The sequence below is a fragment of the Scyliorhinus canicula genome, chromosome 8 (genome assembly GCF_902713615.1).
Source record: "Scyliorhinus canicula chromosome 8, sScyCan1.1, whole genome shotgun sequence".
NCBI lineage: Eukaryota > Metazoa > Chordata > Chondrichthyes > Carcharhiniformes > Scyliorhinidae > Scyliorhinus > Scyliorhinus canicula.
This window is the reverse complement of record NC_052153.1, coordinates 199,215,128-199,233,671: the sequence shown is the minus strand read 5'-3', so window position 1 is coordinate 199,233,671 and position 18,544 is coordinate 199,215,128. Positions and strand designations below refer to the sequence as shown.

The window sequence follows — 18,544 nt, the reverse complement described above, 5'->3', positions numbered from 1 at the left end:
TCCCGCAGCATGAGTCTGTCCCACCCAGCCCTTCCTTACCAGCAGTCGGTCCTCCATCAGGTGTGTCTCTTGTAGGTAGATTATGGCGGCTTTTAGGCTTCTCAGGTGGGTGAAGACTCTGGATCATTTCACAGGGCCGTTGAGTCCCCTTACATTCCAGGTAACAATCCTGGTGGGGGGTTTCTGACCTCCCGCTGCTGTGGGATCACCCATACTTACCTGGTGAATGTGCCCCTGCACTCCGGGGTTTCCCTTCGCTAGGGGGCCGTCCAAAATGGCCAGGGTCACCGCTCTCCCCATGGGGTTGGGCCCTAGTGCTCAGGGGTTTCCCTTTGCCCAGGGGGCACCCAATGTGGCCACCAGCTGTGTGTACGCCACGTGGGTGCTCCCCTGCACTCCGGGGTCTCCCTCCGCCCTGATGCCCTCTCGAGTGGCTGTTTGCGGCTCCCTCTTGGTTCCTCGCCCTGCTCCCTGCCCGCCGAGGCCTTTGTCTGTTCAGCTTCACTATCTCACCCTTCTCTGCTTCTCTTTTGTTCTGCGTTCTCCCCCAGACTCCTCTCCCCCCCAGCCCCTATCCCTTTGACCCCCCCCCCCCGCGTTCTTCCCCCCTTCTGCCCCCCTCCCCTGAGAGGGGCGCCACGGCCCTCCCTCCTTCCTACCCTCCCGTGCTGGCCCTCCTCGCTAGTACGGTGACCCTCCTGCCAGTATTCACCCAGTTCTGGCCCTGTTTAACCTTTCTCCTACTGGCCCTTGTCTCGCCTTCCTGTTTGCTTTCCTCACCCTCATTCCCCTCACTCCCCCCCCCCCCCCCCCCCCCATTGCATTGAGGGAGGGGACAAGCTCTGAGACACGACAGCACAGTCCTGCGCCAGGCATAACACACGTGCACAGTTCATGTGTCCATTGTCCTTGTTTGCGATCTGTCCTCCGCTCTTTGTTCTGGTTTTCCCTTCCTTTTCCGTCCCCATGTCTTTCATTGTTGTTGCGAGTGCTCCTCCCCCCGCTTGTTCGCTCTAACGACCTCAGCAGCTGCCGCTGGGGTGTAAAATACAGCTCTTTCCCCTCCAATGTTACCCAGAGTTTGGCCGGGAATAACATCCTGAATTTGACCTTGTTTTTGTGCAGTGCTGATTTTGCCTTTGACCAGATCCGCCCCAATGTCCCGATCCACCCTTATGGTCTTCCCTTCCCACGTGCTCTGTTTCGTTTGCCGGGCCCACTTTAGGATTCTCTCCCGGTCTTGGAACCGGTGCAGCTTCGCAATAATTGCTCTGGGCTGGTCCCCGGCTTTGGGCCTGGGTCAGAGCGACCCGTGCGCCCTGTCTATTTCCGGTGGGTTTGGGAATACCTCCTTTCCCACTAGCCTGCCCATCGTTTGGGTAATGCAGCCTGTTGGTCTCTGCCCTCTCTGCCCTCTCTGCCCTCTCTGCCCTCTCTGCCCACTCTGCCCTCTCTGCCCTCTCTGCCCTCTCTGCCCACTCTGCCCACTCTGCCCTCTCTGCCCTCTCTGCCCACTCTGCCCTCTCTGCCCTCTCTGCCCACTCTGCCCTCTCTGCCCACTCTGCCCTCTCTGCCCACTCTGCCCTCTCTGCCCTCTCTGCCCTCTCTGCCCTCTCTGCCCTCTCTGCCCACTCTGCCCTCTCTGCCCTCTCTGCCCACTCTGCCCTCTCTGCCCACTCTGCCCTCTCTGCCCACTCTGCCCACTCTGCCCACTCTGCCCTCTCTGCCCACTCTGCCCTCTCTGCCCTCTCTGCCCTCTCTGCCCACTCTGCCCTCTCTGCCCACTCTGCCCTCTCTGCCCTCTCTGCCCTCTCTGCCCTCTCTGCCCTCTCTGCCCTCTCTGCCCTCTCTGCCCTCTCTGCCCACTCTGCCCTCTCTGCCCTCTCTGCCCTCTCTGCCCTCTCTGCCCACTCTGCCCTCTCTGCCCACTCTGCCCTCTCTGCCCACTCTGCCCTCTCTGCCCTCTCTGCCCACTCTGCCCTCTCTGCCCTCTCTGCCCTCTCTGCCCACTCTGCCCTCTCTGCCCTCTCTGCCCACTCTGCCCTCTCTGCCCACTCTGCCCTCTGGCAGACCCACTATTTTAATGTTCTGCCGTCTGGACCTATTTTCCTGGTGTCCACTTCCCCTCTTCAGCTCCCCTGGGCCATTACTACTCTTCACCTCGGCTTCCAGGGTTATCACCTTATTCCAGGGTTATTCCAGGGTTATTCCAGGGTTATTCCAGGGTTATTCCGGGGTTATCACCCTGTCGCTCTGGTCCGAGGCAGCCCTCCCTAACTCCAGAATCGTTTTTTTCTGCGCCTTCACTTCCCTTTCCAGGCCTTCGATGGTCTGCTGCATTTTGTGCGTCGTCTCCTTCACCATTGTTTGGAGCTCTGACCAGAGCGTCTCCTTCATGCTGGTCGCTGCATCCTGCTCCCGCTCCGCTGCTTGGTCTGCCATCGTTTTCCCTTTCAGGCTCGCCTGTACCTCCATCTCGTCTTGTGGGGCTGGCTGCCTGCACGTCCGGCGCTGACACACCCTCCCCTCGCCGCTGCTGCTGCTGGCGTCTCGCTGTCCCTTCACCTTGGTGTTTCTCTTTCCTCCAGCCATCTATCTGTCTGTCTCTCTTTCTTACCCCGCTGCTGTTCCTTACCCTGGGTTTGCTCCCCCCCCCCCCCCAGCGCCTCTGCTCTCGCTGGCTCTGCCTCGGGCTTCGGGTTTGCCATTGTTTTTGTTGGGGGGAGGGGCGGGTTGTGGTTGGTGACCCTCCCTCCCTCCCTTCCTTTCTCTCTTTCCTTGTCTCTTTGTTTATGTATTTATTTAATTTTATTTTTCCCCCTTCTTACAAAGAGCAAAGAAAATTACAGCACAGGAACAGGCCCTTCGGCCCTCCAGCCTGCGCCGATCCACATCCTTTATCTAAACCTGTCTCCTATTTTCCAAGGTCTACTTCCCTCTGTTGCCGCCCGTTCATATACCTGTCCAGATGCATCTTAAATGATGCTATCGTGCCCGCCGCTACCACCTCAGCTGGTAAAGCGTTCCAGGCACCCACCACCCTCTGCGTAAAAAACTTTCCACACACATCTCCCTTAAACTTTCCCCCTCTCACCTTGAAATCGTGACCCCTTGTAACTGACACCCCCACTCTTGGAAAAAGTTTGTTGCTATCCACCCTGTCCATACCTCTCATAATTTTGTAGACCTCAATCAGGTCCCCCCTCAACCTCCGTCTGTCCAACGAAAACAATCCTAATCTACTCAACCTTTCTTCATAGCTAGCACCCTCCATACCAGGCAACATCCTGGTGAACCTCCTCTGCACCCTCTCTAAAGCATCCACATCCTTCTGGTAATGTGGTGACCAGAACTGCACGCAGTATTCCAAATGTGGCCGAACCAAAGTCCAATACAACTGTAACATGACCTGCCAACTCTTGTACTCAATACCCCGTCCGATGAAGGCAAGCATGCTGTATGCCTTCTTGACCACTCTATCAACCTGCGTTGCCACCTTCAGGGTACAATGGACCTGAACTCCCAGATCTCTCTGTAACTTCTCTTTACTTTTCCCTCTTTCGCACTGGGTCAGGAGGGTTTGGGACGTTTCCTGGTGCGGACCGGAGTCCCTCTTCGTCTCACCACACGGTCGCTGCTGGTCCGTTGCGGGGGGGGGGGGGGGGGGGGGGGCGCTCCGCCGGGGGGGGGGGGGGGGGGCGCTCCGCCGGGGGGGGGGGGGGGGCTCTGTCGGGGGGCGGGGCTCCGTCGGACAGGCTCGCCGGGGGGGGGGGCTCTGTCGGGGGGGGCGGGGCTCCGTCAGGGGGGGGGGGGCAGCCGGGCAGGCTTGCCTGGGTGCGGGGGGGGGGGCTCCGTCGGGCAGGCTCGCCGGGGGGGGGGGAGAGGAGCTCCGTCGGGGGGGGGGGGTCAGCCGGGCAGGCTTGCCTGGGTGCGGGGGGGGGGCTCCGTCGGGCAGACTCGCCTGGGGGGTGGCTCAGTTGGGGGTGGGGGGGGCGGAGGCTCAGCCGGGCAGGCTTGCCGGGGGGAGGGGGTGGCTCCGTCGGGCAGGATCCGTCGGGGGGGGGCTCCGTCCGGCAGGCTCGCCGGGGGGGGGGTGTCAGCCGGGCAGGTTCCGTCAGGGGGGGTGTGTCAGCCGGGCAGGCTCCGCCGGGGGGGGGGCTCCGTCGGGCAGGCTCGCTGGGGGGGGGGGGGGGCTCCGTCGGGCAGGCTCGCCGGGGGGGGGGGGGGCTCCGTCGGGGGGGGGGGGGGGGGGTGTCAGCCGGGCAGGCTCCGCCGGGGGGGGCTCCGTCGGGGGGGTGGGGGCTCCGTCGGGCAGGCTCGCTGGGGGGGGGGCTCAGCCGCGCAGTCTCCCCCCTACAGAGCTCTACGGCAAGTCCCTTTCTAAGCATTGTCTGACACCTTTCACTTTGTCTATATAAATGTTTCTGGAACCTGCCTCTCCATTCCCCCAAGGAAGGGGCTGTGCTCCGAAAGCTCGTGTTTGAAACAAACCTGTTGGACTTTAACCTGGTGTCAGACTTCTTACTGTACTCACCCCAGTCCAACGCCGGCATCTCCACATCATAGAAAGAGTGCAGAAGAGATTTACGAGGATGCTACCAGGACTTGATGGTCTGAGTTATAAAGAGATGCTGCATAGGGATTTTTTCCCTGGAGTGTAGGAGGCTTCGGGCTGATCTTCTAGAGGTCTATAAAATAATGAGGAGCATCGATAAGTCAACATCCTGTCCCAAAGGTAGAGGAGTCTAGAACGAGAGGGCACAGGTTTAAGGTGAGAGGGGAGATGTACAAAATAGACCAGAGGGGAAATTGTTTCACACAGAGGGTGGTGAGTGTCTGGAACGAGCTGCCAGAGGCAGTGGGAGAGACGGGTACAATTTTTTCCTTTAAAAAACAGTTAGACAGTTACATGGGCCGGGTGGGTATAGAGGGATAGGGGCCAAATGCGGGCAAGTGGGACTAGCTCAGTGATAGAAACTGGGCAGCATGGACAAGCTGGGCCGAAGGCCCTGTTTCTAGGGCCCTGTTGCCAGGGGCCTGTTTCCAGGGGCCTGTTTCCAGGGGCCTGTTGCCCGGGGCCTCTTGCCAGGGGCCTCTTGCCAGGGGCCTGTTTCCAGGGGTCTGTTGCCCGGGGCCTCTTGCCAGGGGCCTCTTGCCAGGGGCCTGTTTCCAGGGGTCTCTTGCCAGGGGCCTGTTTCCAGCGGCCTGTTGCCAGGTGCCATTGTCCAGGGCCCTGTTTCCAGGGGTCTGTTGCCAAGGGCCTGTTGCCAGCGGCCTGTTGCCAGGGGCCTGTTGCCATCCTGTATCTAAGGTGTTGGAGGGCACTCAGTCAGACAGGATAAAAGCAAATTACTGCGGATGCTGGAATCTGAAACCAAAGAGAAAATGCTGGAAAATCTCAGCAGGTCTGGCAGCATCTGTAGGGAGAAAAAAGAGCTAACAAAGAACAAAGAAAAGTACAGCACAGGAACAGGCCCTTTGGCCCTCCAAGTCCGTGCCGACCATGCTGCCCGTCTAAACTAAAATCTTCTACACTTCTGGGGTCCGTATCCCTCTATTCCCATCCTATTCATGTATTTGTCAAGATGCCCCTTAAATGTCACTATGGTCCCTGCTTCCACCACCTCCTCCGGCAGCGAGTTCCAGGCACCCACTATCCTCTGTGTAAAAAACTTGCCTCGCACATCTCTAAACCTTGCCCCTCGCACCTTAAACCTATGCCCCCTAGTAATTGACCCCTCTACCCTAGGGAAAAGCCTCTGACTATCCACTCTGTCTATGCCCCTCATAATTTTGTAGACCTCTATCAGGTCGCCCCTCAACCTCCGTCGTTCCAGTGAGAACAAACCGAGTTTATTCAACCGCTCCTCATAGCTAATGCCCTCCATACCAGGCAGCATCCTGGTAAATCTCTTCTGCACCCTCTCTAAAGCCTCCACATCCTTCTGGTAGTGTGGCGACCAGAATTGAACACTATACTCCAAGTGTGGCCTAACTAAGGTTCTATACAGTTGCAACATGACTTGCCAATTCTTATACTCAATGCCCCGGCCAATGAAGGGAAGCATGCCGTATGCCTTCTTGACTACCTTCTCCACCTGTGTTGCCCCTTTCAGTGACCTGTGGACCTGTACACCTAGATCTTTCTGACTGTCAATACTCTTGAGGGTTCTACCATTCACTGTGTGAATTGCGTTTTCACGTATCTGATCGTCAGTCCAGAAGTAAAACACTCGAACACGTCAGTAACGAATATTCGTTTATTTACGGCCGGGACAAATCTCTAAGCAGTCGGGTAACCACCTTCGAGAAGTGCCAAAATCCCAGAATAAGGACTGTATTTTTATACATTTTACAGCTTAGGGGTGGTCCCCTTAAATTCCTAGATACACCTGGCAAGGATCCAGAACATGTACATATATGGAATTATTCTTCGAGGTCGGGAGGTTATTTTTGACATAATCATTAGCACAAGTCACTATTAATATTATTACAAAGGTTTTTGTATCCCATGGCCATCTGGCTTAACTCATTCCAAAGCCCATTCCTTTACATTTCAATGTTTATTTGTTCCAACTGGTCAAACGAGCTTAATTACGCTATCTCTGCAATAAAGTAACGCTTCCCATTCATTCCATTCTTTGACTTTTTGACCTCTCTGCTTTCACAGATGCGGGTCAGAACATTAAATAGTACTAAAGCCACACTCCCCTCTTTCCATCCCATAACCTTCTGACATCTCTGCTTTCACAGATGCCGGTCAGAACACGCTCCCTTTATTTCATCCCTTGACCTGTTGACATCTCTTTCACAGAGCTTTTCAGAACTGTTATATTAACCCTATCAGCGAAGTTCCAAATGAAATCCACTTCTACATTCCCCCCTTTGATCATTCCATGATCACATAACACTCAGGATACTTTAGATGGAAATGAGAGCGAGGCGGAGGTACTCCTCCTCTACTAGGCTCCGGCAGGATGCCACTTCCTCATATAGGTCAGGGGTAGGTGGAACCAGTGTTTCTTTTTCGTCTAGGGCGGATCTCTGAAGCATCTGTGGTAATGCAGTGGCACCCAAACGGTTGCATAGGCATTTCACACCAGTAGCTATGATACAGAGCAACAAACAGATGGTAACGAAGATAATGAGCCCATGGAATAGGTAAGTGGCCCAAGAATTGAACCACATCCAGCTCCACCAGTCAGCCTGACCGGCGAGTCGCAAGCGCTGTACTCCATCTCTGATATGGGTTACCAGACGCGTGATATTCTCTGAACTGTCTGGAATATAACCCATGCAGCCGTCTGTTCGATCAAGAAAGGAACAGATATCAAGGGAACGCCTCCATGGGCATGGGTCGGGACCTGTGTACATACCCAGCAAGAGGAGACACCCACTTTCTTAGCATAGACATAGGACATAAACAGAAATGAATTTGCCGTTACATGGTGCGTTGCCCGCTTCCTTCTGGAAGGCGAGTAGGGGTGAGTAGTCCTTGATGGTAAAATTTGTACCCTGTCCTTATCAATGCACCGGTGGTTCCACCTGCATGTGCGGCGATCGTACATTAGAACCATGTACGTAATCAGGAATCGGCGCTTCTGGTCGTCGGGAGGAACGGTGGTCGGGCAGTTTCTGATAGCGGTGGTGATCCATCGGAGATCTGTCGTTGTTCCACATCGTGGGGTTCCTTCCCGGCACATGGGTGGGTGTCGGCTTCCGTACAGGCATCTCCTTCTTTCGGATGCAGCGAGAGAGAGCAGGGTGGCGAGTATTGTGACGGCGAAGAGGGGCCTCATCCTGGTACTCGTGTTCCTAGGACTTAAAGGAAAAGTTTAGAACATCATGGATACTTAATTAACTTACAATGGTGCATATGTACCCATGCGTTTCGTCCCTCCACTTTTACTGCAGTGGGGGTAGTGAGTAGAACCTGTAGGGGACCCTCCCATCGAGGTTCCAAACCTTTACGTGTCCAATTTCGAATTAGGACATAATCCCCAGGGTTGATGGAGACGTCATGAGTAATGGAGGGGACTTCTTCCTGGGTGGCACGAACTCGGGAGTGTAATCCTTTCAAAATTCTAGTTAGTGTTAATATATAATTAGCCATCTCGGTAGTCATGTAATGGAATTGAACATTCCGTGGAACACTGCTGTCCCAAGGCGTTCGAAAGGGTCTGCCATATAGTATTTCCGCTGGGCTTAGGCGAGTTTTTCCTGCGGGGGTGGCACGTAGCTGGAAGAGTGCTAAAGGCAGGAGTTTGAGCCAAGTGGCCCCAGTGTCTGCTTGTAGTTTAGCGAGTTTAGTCTTTAGAGTCTGATTAGCCCTTTCCACCACTCCAGCGGCTTGTGGTCTGTAGGCACAATGAAACTGTTGCTTTATTCCAAGCAGAGCACAGAATTCCTTATTGATTTGACCTATGAAGTGGGGACCATTGTCAGAGCTCAGCCGGGCTGGAATTCCAAATCGCGGAACAATTTCTCGCATTAACACCTTAACTACTGTCGAGGCCTTGTTATCCGTAGTCGGGTAGGCCTCGATCCATTTGCTAAAAGTGTCCACAATGACTAACACATATTTATAGCATTGACATCTTTCCAACTCAATGTAATCCATTTGTAGGGTCTCAAATGGACCCTCAGGTAAGGGGGTTGTGCCAGGATCACAGGGGACGGCCTTACCGGGGTTGTGCTGTTGACAGATTAGGCACCGACTGCTAATTTGTTGGGCCATTTCTTGCAGTCGTGGGTGCCACCAGCTTTTTAACAATATGTCCCCTGTGGCACGAGCTCCACAGTGAGTTGCAAAGTGTACACATTCGGTCACCCAGGCTGCTAATGCATCGGTCATACATGTTTGTCCTACCGGGGTGACCCACAGCTTATTTTCGATATCATATATACATCCTAAGTTTTTCCACATATTTACAGCAGTTGCAGGAGCGTCCTCCTGCATTTGGATTATGTCAGCAATGGTTGGCATAGGTTTTTCAGAGGGAGACTTTTCCGGGGGGGTTTTAGTCTGCCTCATCATTCTAGGCACCATTAGTTTGCCAGATTTAGAAATTTCTTTTGCCTTCTCGTCCGCTCTCCTGTTGCCCGTTTCCAGCAGTCCTGTGCCTTTTGTATGCGCTGCGCATTTTATCACCGCTATCTTGTCTGGGAGCATAAGGGCCTGCAATAACTGGGTTACTAACTGCTGGTGTGAGATGGGTGTACCAGCGGAGGTTAGAAATCCTCTGTTTTTCCATAATTGCCCGAAATCATGTACTACCCCGAAGGCGTATCGGGAATCTGTATAAATATTAACCTTCCTCCCCTGTGCCAATATGCATGCTCGTATTAACGCAAACAATTCTGCCTGTTGGGCAGAAAAGGGAACTTCAAATGCTGCTGCTTCTACTACGTCACCGTCTTGATCGATGATTGCATAGCCAGATTGTCTATCCCCCCTTACGCCGACGGAAGAACTTCCATCGGTGAAAAAGGAACAATCTGCACTTGGGAGGGGTATATCGGAGAGGCCGTCTCGAACCGAGGAGACTTCCTGCAACAGTTGCAGACAGTCATGAGTTGGGTCGAGCATGTCTGTGGGAGGATGCGTCAAAAAGTCAGCAGGGTTGATAGTGGTGCAGTGGGAAAACTGGATCTTCGGGTTATTAAGGAGAGCAATCTCATATTTGTTCTGACGAGCCATCGTGAGATGCTGAGTCTGTAGCTGTCCCAAAAGGGCCGTAACAGAATGGGAACTATAGACAGTGATATCTTGTTGGAGGGTAATATTAGCAGCCGATTGCAGGCTGTTGTAGATAGCTGCAAGAGTTTGGGTACAGATAGGATAGCCAAGGGCTACCGGATCGAGTTTAGAGGAGTAGTATGCAACCGGGCGACAGCGGTCGCCGTGACGTTGGGTCAGGACAGCTGTGGCGCAGTCGGCAAGGACTGTGCAATAGAGCTGAAAAGGGCGATCATATAAGGGTCGACCAAGGGCAGGGGCCTGGAGGAATGCCTCCTTGAGGCGGTTCTGCTAGTGACTGTTTGTGATCAGCGGGCACTAGGACCCTGCGGAGCCATGCAGTGTCAATTTCAACGCAGCAGTTTCGAAACTGCCCAGCACAAATTCTTTATCTGTTTATTCTGAGACCAATGTAGTTCTGAACATACTGAGTTACTCATAATACTGATCACATTCCAGGGGCGGTGGCGGAGGTGGCTGTGGGGGCTGTGGAGGCTGTGGGGGCTGTGGGGGCTGCTGACGTCCCCCTCAATTGAACAGAGGTTCCTCATCCCCATCGTCCCCCTCCTCCCAACCTTGCTTCGCATTGCTGACCGGCGCCGGGGTAGGAGTAGCATTCTTACGTTTCTTATATTCTTGACATTCCCTTTGTAAGACCTCTACTGTTTTAGCAATTCCCCCTTCAGTGAGGCCAATACCCAATTTTGAGGCATTTTCCTGCCAGCTAGCCAGTATAGATGCATCTTTCACTGACTGACAGTATTCCCTCCACAAGGCAATTAATTTCTTTGCGGTGGGTTCTTGATAATACAGAAAAATGTGTCATTTGAAACATGAAAGTCTGGCAATATCTGGTTTGAGAGGGTACAGGGAAAGATCCCACAAAAGGTTAATAGCAGCTGCAAAGAGCAGGGTTATAAAATGCAGATTCTTGCTCACAAGCAGGTTTCAGCAGAAACAATGGCTCACACCTTCATGGAATGTAACTATCTCAGAAAGCATCTGAAAAGCATGGATGAGAGTTTCAATTGCATTAAGTGACGAATGTTTAAAACAGGCAAGTCTTTCAAGTCACAACCAAGTTAAATTTTAGCATACAGCTAAAGCAAAGTTTCACACCTTAATTGAAATAAACTCTCTTAGTAACCAGCTGGAAAGAATGGAAGATGCTCAGTCGAATTTAGTGTCAATTTAAGGGGTAAAATTCTACGAACATCAAGTTAATTAAAAGAAAATTGGAGATGACCTGGCTACGAGAAACATCATTTAAGTCAAAATCAAAGGCAAAGTTATGAACTGGGGACAATTGGAAAATTAAACGATTTGAAATCACAGAAATAAAAGTTAACTATTGAAACGAAAGCATTTTTTAAAAATCAGATCTGAGAGGAGACGATATGCCCAAAATGAATAACGAGTTGTAGTAAGATGTTTACATCAAAGATACTTTTAAACTATCAAAGTGAAACAAGCCCATATACAATACAGTCGTTAAAACTTAATAACTCTTCGAAAGAGAATATAAACCCAGGGAGCAGAAGCAGCAGCACTCTGCAACAGCAACAGGAGAGAGAGAGAGAGAGAGAGAGAGACAGCCTGCTGGAGAAAGACAAGGAAAGCAGCCGAGTTTAAACAGCTAATACAACTCAAGAAGACCAGATTTTAAGTGGTTATTAGCTTACTTTACTTCCTTAATAACGCAGGACCCAGGACACCAATGCTATTAAGGGGTAAGTAGGTAAAATTCTTCGGTGAAGGTATGGGTTATACCGGGGGATAGGCTCCGAGAACCCCGCCCGTAACTTCCAGAGAACGCTGCCTGGAATCACGGCGGCAGTCCCGTCCGGAGCCCACAGCCCGGAATCGTCCCCTAGCAGTCCTGAGAACTCCGCCCGTAACTCCAGCGAACGCTGCCTGGAATCACGGCGGCAGTCTCAGGCTGCCCCTAGCAGTCCTGGCAACCCCGCCCGTAACTCCAGCGAACGCTGCCTGGAATCACGGCGGCAGTCCCAGGCTGCCCCTAGCAGTCCTGAGAACCCCGCCCGTAACTCCAGCGAACGCTGCCTGGAATCACGGCGGCAGTCTCAGGCTGCCCCTAGCAGTCCTGGCAACCCCGCCCGTAACTCCAGCGAACGCTGCCTGGAATCACGGCGGCAGTCCCAGGCTGCCCCTAGCAGTCCTGACAACCCCGCCCGTAACTCCAGCGAACACTGCCTGGAATCACGGCGGCAGTCTCAGGCTGCCCCTAGAGACGATAACCGCAGGGTTCACTCACTTACCCTCTTTAAAACGGGTTCGCTGGACTGACCTGGATCTCGCAGAGGCTTCTCGACAAACCAACGGCAAGGCTGAGCAACGATCAAACTAGTAGTAGGCGAATACCAAGGTGGAAAACAAATTTTTACTCACGTTGGGGGCCAAATTCGTCCTCTACTTTGAATGAGCTCAGTCGATTACGCCAGTTAGTTGCGTAGACCCCTCTGGAGATCCCCGTACGGGCCACCAAATGTGAATTGCGCTTTCACGTATCTGATCGTCAGTCCAGAAGTAAAACACTCGAACACGTCAGTAACGAATATTCGTTTATTTACGGCCGGGACAAATCTCTAAGCAGTCGGGTAACCACCTTCGCGAAGTGCTAAAATCCCAGAATAAGGACTGTATTTTTATACATTTTACAGCTTAGGGGTGGTCCCCTTAAATTCCTAGATACACCTGGCAAGGATCCAGAACATGTACATATATGGAATTATTCTTCGAGGTCGGGAGGTTATTTTTGACATAATCATTAGCACAAGTCACTATTAATATTATTACAAAGGTTTTTGTATCCCATGGCCATCTGGCTTAACTCATTCCAAAGCCCATTCCTTTTACATTTCAATGTTTATTTGTTCCAACTGGTCAAACGAGCTTAATTACGCTATCTCTGCAATAAAGTAACGCTTCCCATTCATTCCATTCTTTGACTTTTTGACCTCTCTGCTTTCACAGATGCGGGTCAGAACATTAAATAGTACTAAAGCCACACTCCCCTCTTTCCATCCCATAACCTTCTGACATCTCTGCTTTCACAGATGCCGGTCAGAACACGCTCCCTTTATTTCATCCCTTGACCTGTTGACATCTCTTTCACAGAGCTTTTCAGAACTGTTATATTAACCCTATCAGCGAAGTTCCAAATGAAATCCACTTCTACAACTGTATATTCCCTACCTGCATTATACCTTCCAAAATGCATTCCCTCACATTTGTCCGGATTAAACTCCATCTGCCATCTCTCCGCCCAAGTCTCCAAACGATCTAAATCCTGCTGTATCCTCTGACAGTTCTTATCGCTATCCACAATGCCACCAACCTTTGTGTCGTCTGCAAACTTACTAATCAGACCAGTTACATTTTCCTCCAAATCATTTATATATACTACGAACAGCAAAGGTCCCAGCACTGATCCCTGCGGAACACTAGTCACAGCCCTCCAATTAGAAAAGCACCCTTCCATTGCTACTCTCTGCCTTCTATGACCTATGATGTGGAGATGCCGGCGTTGGACTGGGGTGAGCACAGTAAGAAGTCTTACAACACCAGGTTAAAGTCCAACAGGTTTGTTTCAAACACGAGCTTTCGGAGCACGGCTCCTGAAGAAGGAGCCGTGCTCCGAAAGCTCGTGTTTGAAACAAACCTGTTGGACTTTAACCTGGTGTTGTAAGACTTCTTACTGTTCTATGACCTAGCCAGTTCTGTATCCACCTTGCCAGCTCACGCCTGATCCTGTGTGACTTTACCGTCTGTACCAGTCTGCCATGAGGGACCTTGTCAAAGGCCTTACTGAAGTCCATATAGACAACATCCACTGCCCTGCCTGCATCAATCATCTTTGTGACCTCTTCGAAAAACTCTATCAAGTTAGTGAGACACGACCTCCCCTTCACAAAACCATGCTGCCTCACGCTAATACGTCCACTTGCTTCCAAATGGGAGTAGATCCTGTCTCGAAGAATACCCTTCTCCAGACTCAACATCCACCAATTCCTTCTCTTTGGTGAATAACGTTTCGCTTACTACCCAAATTGGAGTCTGGGTTAATTGACTTTTCTAACACCGTGTGCCAGATATAGAGTGAAGAAGCCTCTGGCCTGCATTAATCAAGCCTTGCGGTTCAATCAGAGGCTGCATGTCCAGATAATTTAGACTTTGATCAACACAGGGGATTGGGAGGGACTGAAAATCGTGCAGATTATCTGAGATCAAAGTGAACTGATGTGCAGGAGGAAGACTTCATTGTGGTATTGGATTAAGTTTATGCCAGGAGAGATTATGTGACACTTTATTTCTTTCTCTACAGGAATATGTTCCCTCCTAATCTGGTGGAGGCTTGCTTTAAACAGGTACGAATCAAAAGCAAGAAATGGCACCGAGTTAATGCAAAAAGGATCTCGGTCAAACACCTGCTTCATTTCTAATACTGACTGAGATAACGTCGGAGTTTTCAACAGAGGCAGTGGCCTCACTCCCAGCTGAAACCCTCCACATGACGGGGGAGTTTAGATCTGAAGCCTCAGCTTGTTAATCAGCTCAGTTCATGGTTCCCATCCCCACTGGGAGGACATTCCCCCCTCCCCACCCACCCCCCCCCCCCTTTCCACTACCGCCCCCCCCCCGCCTTCCCCCCTGTCCCCGCCAGCCTCCCTTCCCATCCCCCCTGCCCCCTTCCCACTACCCCCACCCCGCCTGCCCCCTAGCCCCCCGCCTGCCCCCCTGCACCCCACCTGCCCCCCTGCCCCCCACCTGCCCCCTTCCCACTACCCCCACCCCACCTGCCCCCCACCTGCCCCCCTGCCCCCCTTCCCACTACCCCCACCCCCGCCTTCCCCCCTGCCCCCAGTCCCCCACACCCCTGCCTGCCCCCGCCTTCCCCCCTGCCCCCAGTCCCCCACACCCCTGCCTGCCCCCCTGCCCCCAGTCCCCCACACCCCTGCCTGCCCCCGCCTTCCCCCCTGCCCCCAGTCCCCCACACCCCTGCCTGCCCCCCTGCCCCCAGTCCCCCACACCCTGCCTGCCCCCCGCCTTCCCCCCCTGCCCCCCGCCTGCCCCCTGCTCCCCGCCTGCCCCCCGCCTGCCCCCCTTCCCACTACCCCCACCCCACCTGCCCCCCACCTGCCCCCCACCTGCCCCCCTGCCCCCACCTGCCCCCCTTCCCACTACCCCCACCCCACCTGCCCCAGTCCCCCACACCCCTACCTGCCCCCCGCCTTCCCACCTGCCCCCCGCCTGCCCCCCTGCCCCCCCCCTGCCCCCTGCCTGCCCCCTGCCCCCCGCCTGCCCCCCTTCCCACTACCCCCACCCCACCTGCCCCCCAGCACTCCGCACCCCCGCCTGCCCCCGCCTGTCCCCCTGCCCCCCATCCTCCCTGCCCCCCTTGTCAGCTACTGTCAGCTACAAATGCAAAATGAGGCTTCACTTGCTGAATGTGTTAATCTCTGTAATTGATCAACCCGCATCCACTGGGATTTTACCAGCAGCAGCCGAGGTACCTGCCCACCCTCTGACCATGTGTAACCCTGAAGTAGACAATTACTGCCGTCTCCCACCCACTGTTGGCGGGGAATGGGGGAGCATAGAACATAGAACAGTACAGCACAGAACAGGCCCTTCGGCCCTCGATGTTGTGCTGAGCTTTGTCCAAAACCAAGATCAAGCTATCCCACTCACTGTCATTCTGCTGAGCTCCATGTGCCTATCCAATAACCGCTTGAAAGTTCCTAAAGTGTCCGCCTCCACTATCACAGCAGGCAGTCCATTCCACACCCTAACCACTCTCTGAGTAAAGAACCCACCTCGGACATCCCTCCTATATCTCCCACCCTGAACCTTATAGTTATGTCCCCTTGTAACAGCTACATCCACCCGAGGGAATAGTCTCTGAACGTCCACTCTATCTATCCCCCTCATCATCTTATAAACCTCTATTAAGTCGCCTCTCATCCTCCTCCGCTCCAAAGAGAAAAGCCCTAGCTCCCTCAACCTTTCCTCATAAGACCTATCCTGCAAACCAGGCAGCATCCTGGTAAATCTCCTTTGCACCCTTTCCAATGCTTCCACATTCTTCCTATAATGAGGTGACCAGAACTGCACACAATACTCCAAATGTGGTCTCACCAGGGTCATGTACAGTTGCAGCATAACCCCGCGGCTCTTAAACTCAAGCCCCCTGTCAATAAACGCTAACACACTATAAGCCTTCTTCACGGCTCTATCCACTTGAGTGGCAACCTTCAGAGATCTGTGGACATGAACCCCAAGATCTCTCTGTTCCTCCACATTCCTCAGAACCCTGCCGTTGACCCTGTAATCCACATTCAAATTTTTTCTACCAAAATGTATCACCTTCCACTTATCAGGGTTAAACTCCATCTGCCATTTTTCGGCCCAGCTCTGCATCCTATCAATGTCTCTTTGCAGCCTACAACAGCCCTCCACCTCATCCACTACTCCACCAATCTTGGTGTCATCAGCAAATTTACTGACCCACCCTTCAGCCCCCTCCTCCAAGTCATTGATAGAAATCACAAATAGCAGAGGACCCAGCACTGATCCCTGTGGTACACCGCTGGTAACTGGTCTCCATTCTGAAAATTTTCCATCCACCACCACCCTCTGTCTTCTATGTGATAGCCAGTTACTTATCCAATTGGCCAAATTTCCCTCTATCCCACACCTCCTTACTTTCTTCATAAGCCGACCATGGGGAACCTTATCATAACGCCTTACTAAAATCCATCTATACAACATCAACTGCTCTACCTTTATCTACACACTTAGTTACCTCCTCAAAGAATTCAATCAAATTTGTGAGGCAAGACTTACCCTTCACGAATCTGTGTTGACTATCCCGGATTAAGCTGCATCTTTCCAAATGGTCATAAATCCTGTCCTTCAGGACCTTTTCCATTAATTTACCAACCACCGAAGTAAGACTAACCGGCCTATAATTACCAGGGTCATTCCTATTCCCTTTCTTGAACAGAAGAACAACATTCGCCACTCTCCAGTCCTCTGGCACTATCCCTGTGGACAGTGAGGACCCAAAGATCAAAGCCAAAGGCTCTGCAATCTCATCCATTGCCTCCCAACGAATCCCTGAATCTATCCCATCTGGCCCAGGGGACATGTCGACCCTAAGGTTTTTCAAAATTGCTGCTACATCCTTCCTCAGAACATCTACCTCCTCCAGCCTACCCGCCTGTATTACACTCTCATCCTCAAAAACATAGCCCCTCTCCTTGATGAACACTGAAGAAAAGTATTCATTCAACGCCTCTCCTATTTCTTCTGACTCCATGCACAAGTTCCCACTATTGTCCTTGACCGGCCCTAACCTCACCCTGGTCATTCTTTTATTTATCACACAAGAGTAAAAAGCCTTAGGGTTTTTCCTGATCCAACCCGTCAAGGACTTCTCATGCCCCCTCCTAGCTCTCCTAAGCCCTTTTTTTTAGCTCATTCCTTGCTACCTTGTAACCCTCAAGCGACCCAACTGAACCTTGTTTTCTCATCCTTGCATACTCTTCCTTTTTCCTCTTGACAAGACATTCAACCTCTTTTGTGAACCATGGTTCCCTCGCACGGCCATTTCCTCCCTGCCTGACAGGGACATACCTATCAAGGACACGCAGTATTTGTTCCTTGAACAAGCTCCACTTTTCATTTGTGCCTTTCCCTGACAGTTTCTGTTCCCATCTTATGCTCCCTAATTCTTGCCTAATCGCATCATAATTACCCCTCCCCCAATTATAAACCTTGCCCTGCTGTATGGCCCTATTCCTCTCCATTGCAATAGTGAAAGACACCGATTTGTGGTCACTATCTCCAAAGTGCTCTCCCACGAACAAATCTAACACTTGGCTGGGTTCATTACCCAGTACCAAATCCAATGTGGCCCCACCTCTTGTCGGCCTATCCACAGATCTTATGAAGGCTGAGGGACTTGAGGCTGTTTTCGTTAGAGAGAAGGTGAAGAGGCGACTTAATTGAGGCATACAAGATGATCAGAGGATTAGATAGGGTGGACAGTGAAGACCTTTTTTCTCGGATGGTGATGTCCAGCACGAGGGGACATAGCTTTAAATTGAGGGGAGATAGATACAGGACAGATGTCAGAGGTAGGTTCTTTACTCAGAGAGTAGTAAGGGTGTGGAATGCCCTGCCTGCAACAGTAGTGGACTCGCCAACACTAAACGAATTCAAATGGTCATTGGATAGGCATATGGACGATAAGGGAATAGTGTAGATGGGCTTTAGAGGGGTTTCACAGGACGGCGCAACATCGAGGGCCGAAGGGCCTGTACTGCGCTGTAATGTTCTATCTTCTACATATTGTGTCAGGAAACCCTCCTGCACACACTGTTATTCTGTATATAAACCACTCCGAACCCCTCGATTAGATTCCAGTCTGTAACTCAGTCCTGGGTATCTGTTATTCTATATATAAAAACCACCCCGAACTCCTCGATTAGATTCCAGTCTGTAACTCATTCCCGGGTATCTGTTATTATGTATATAAACCAACCCCAACCCCTTGAATAGATTCCAGTCGGTAACTCACTCCCGGGTATCTGTTTTTCTATATATAAACCACCCAGAATCCCTCGATTAGATTCCAGTCTGTAACTCACTCCAGGGTGTCTGTTATTCTGTATATAAACCACCCTGAACCCCTCGATTAGATTCCAGTCTGTAACTCACTCCGGGATATCTGTTATTCTATATATAATTCATCCTGAACCCTTCGATTAGATTCCAGTG

At 52.1% G+C, this 18,544-nt stretch overlaps 1 protein-coding gene across 1 annotated transcript in view; it reads left to right on the top strand.

Annotated features, from left to right (window-relative positions):
- Positions 1 to 18,544, top strand: part of LOC119969962 (excitatory amino acid transporter 1-like) — a 201,027-nt gene that overhangs the window by 107,110 nt on the left and 75,373 nt on the right. Inside the window, 1 exon segment of the mRNA XM_038803929.1 lies at positions 14,085 to 14,127. Coding sequence (XP_038659857.1) covers positions 14,085 to 14,127 — 43 coding nt within the window.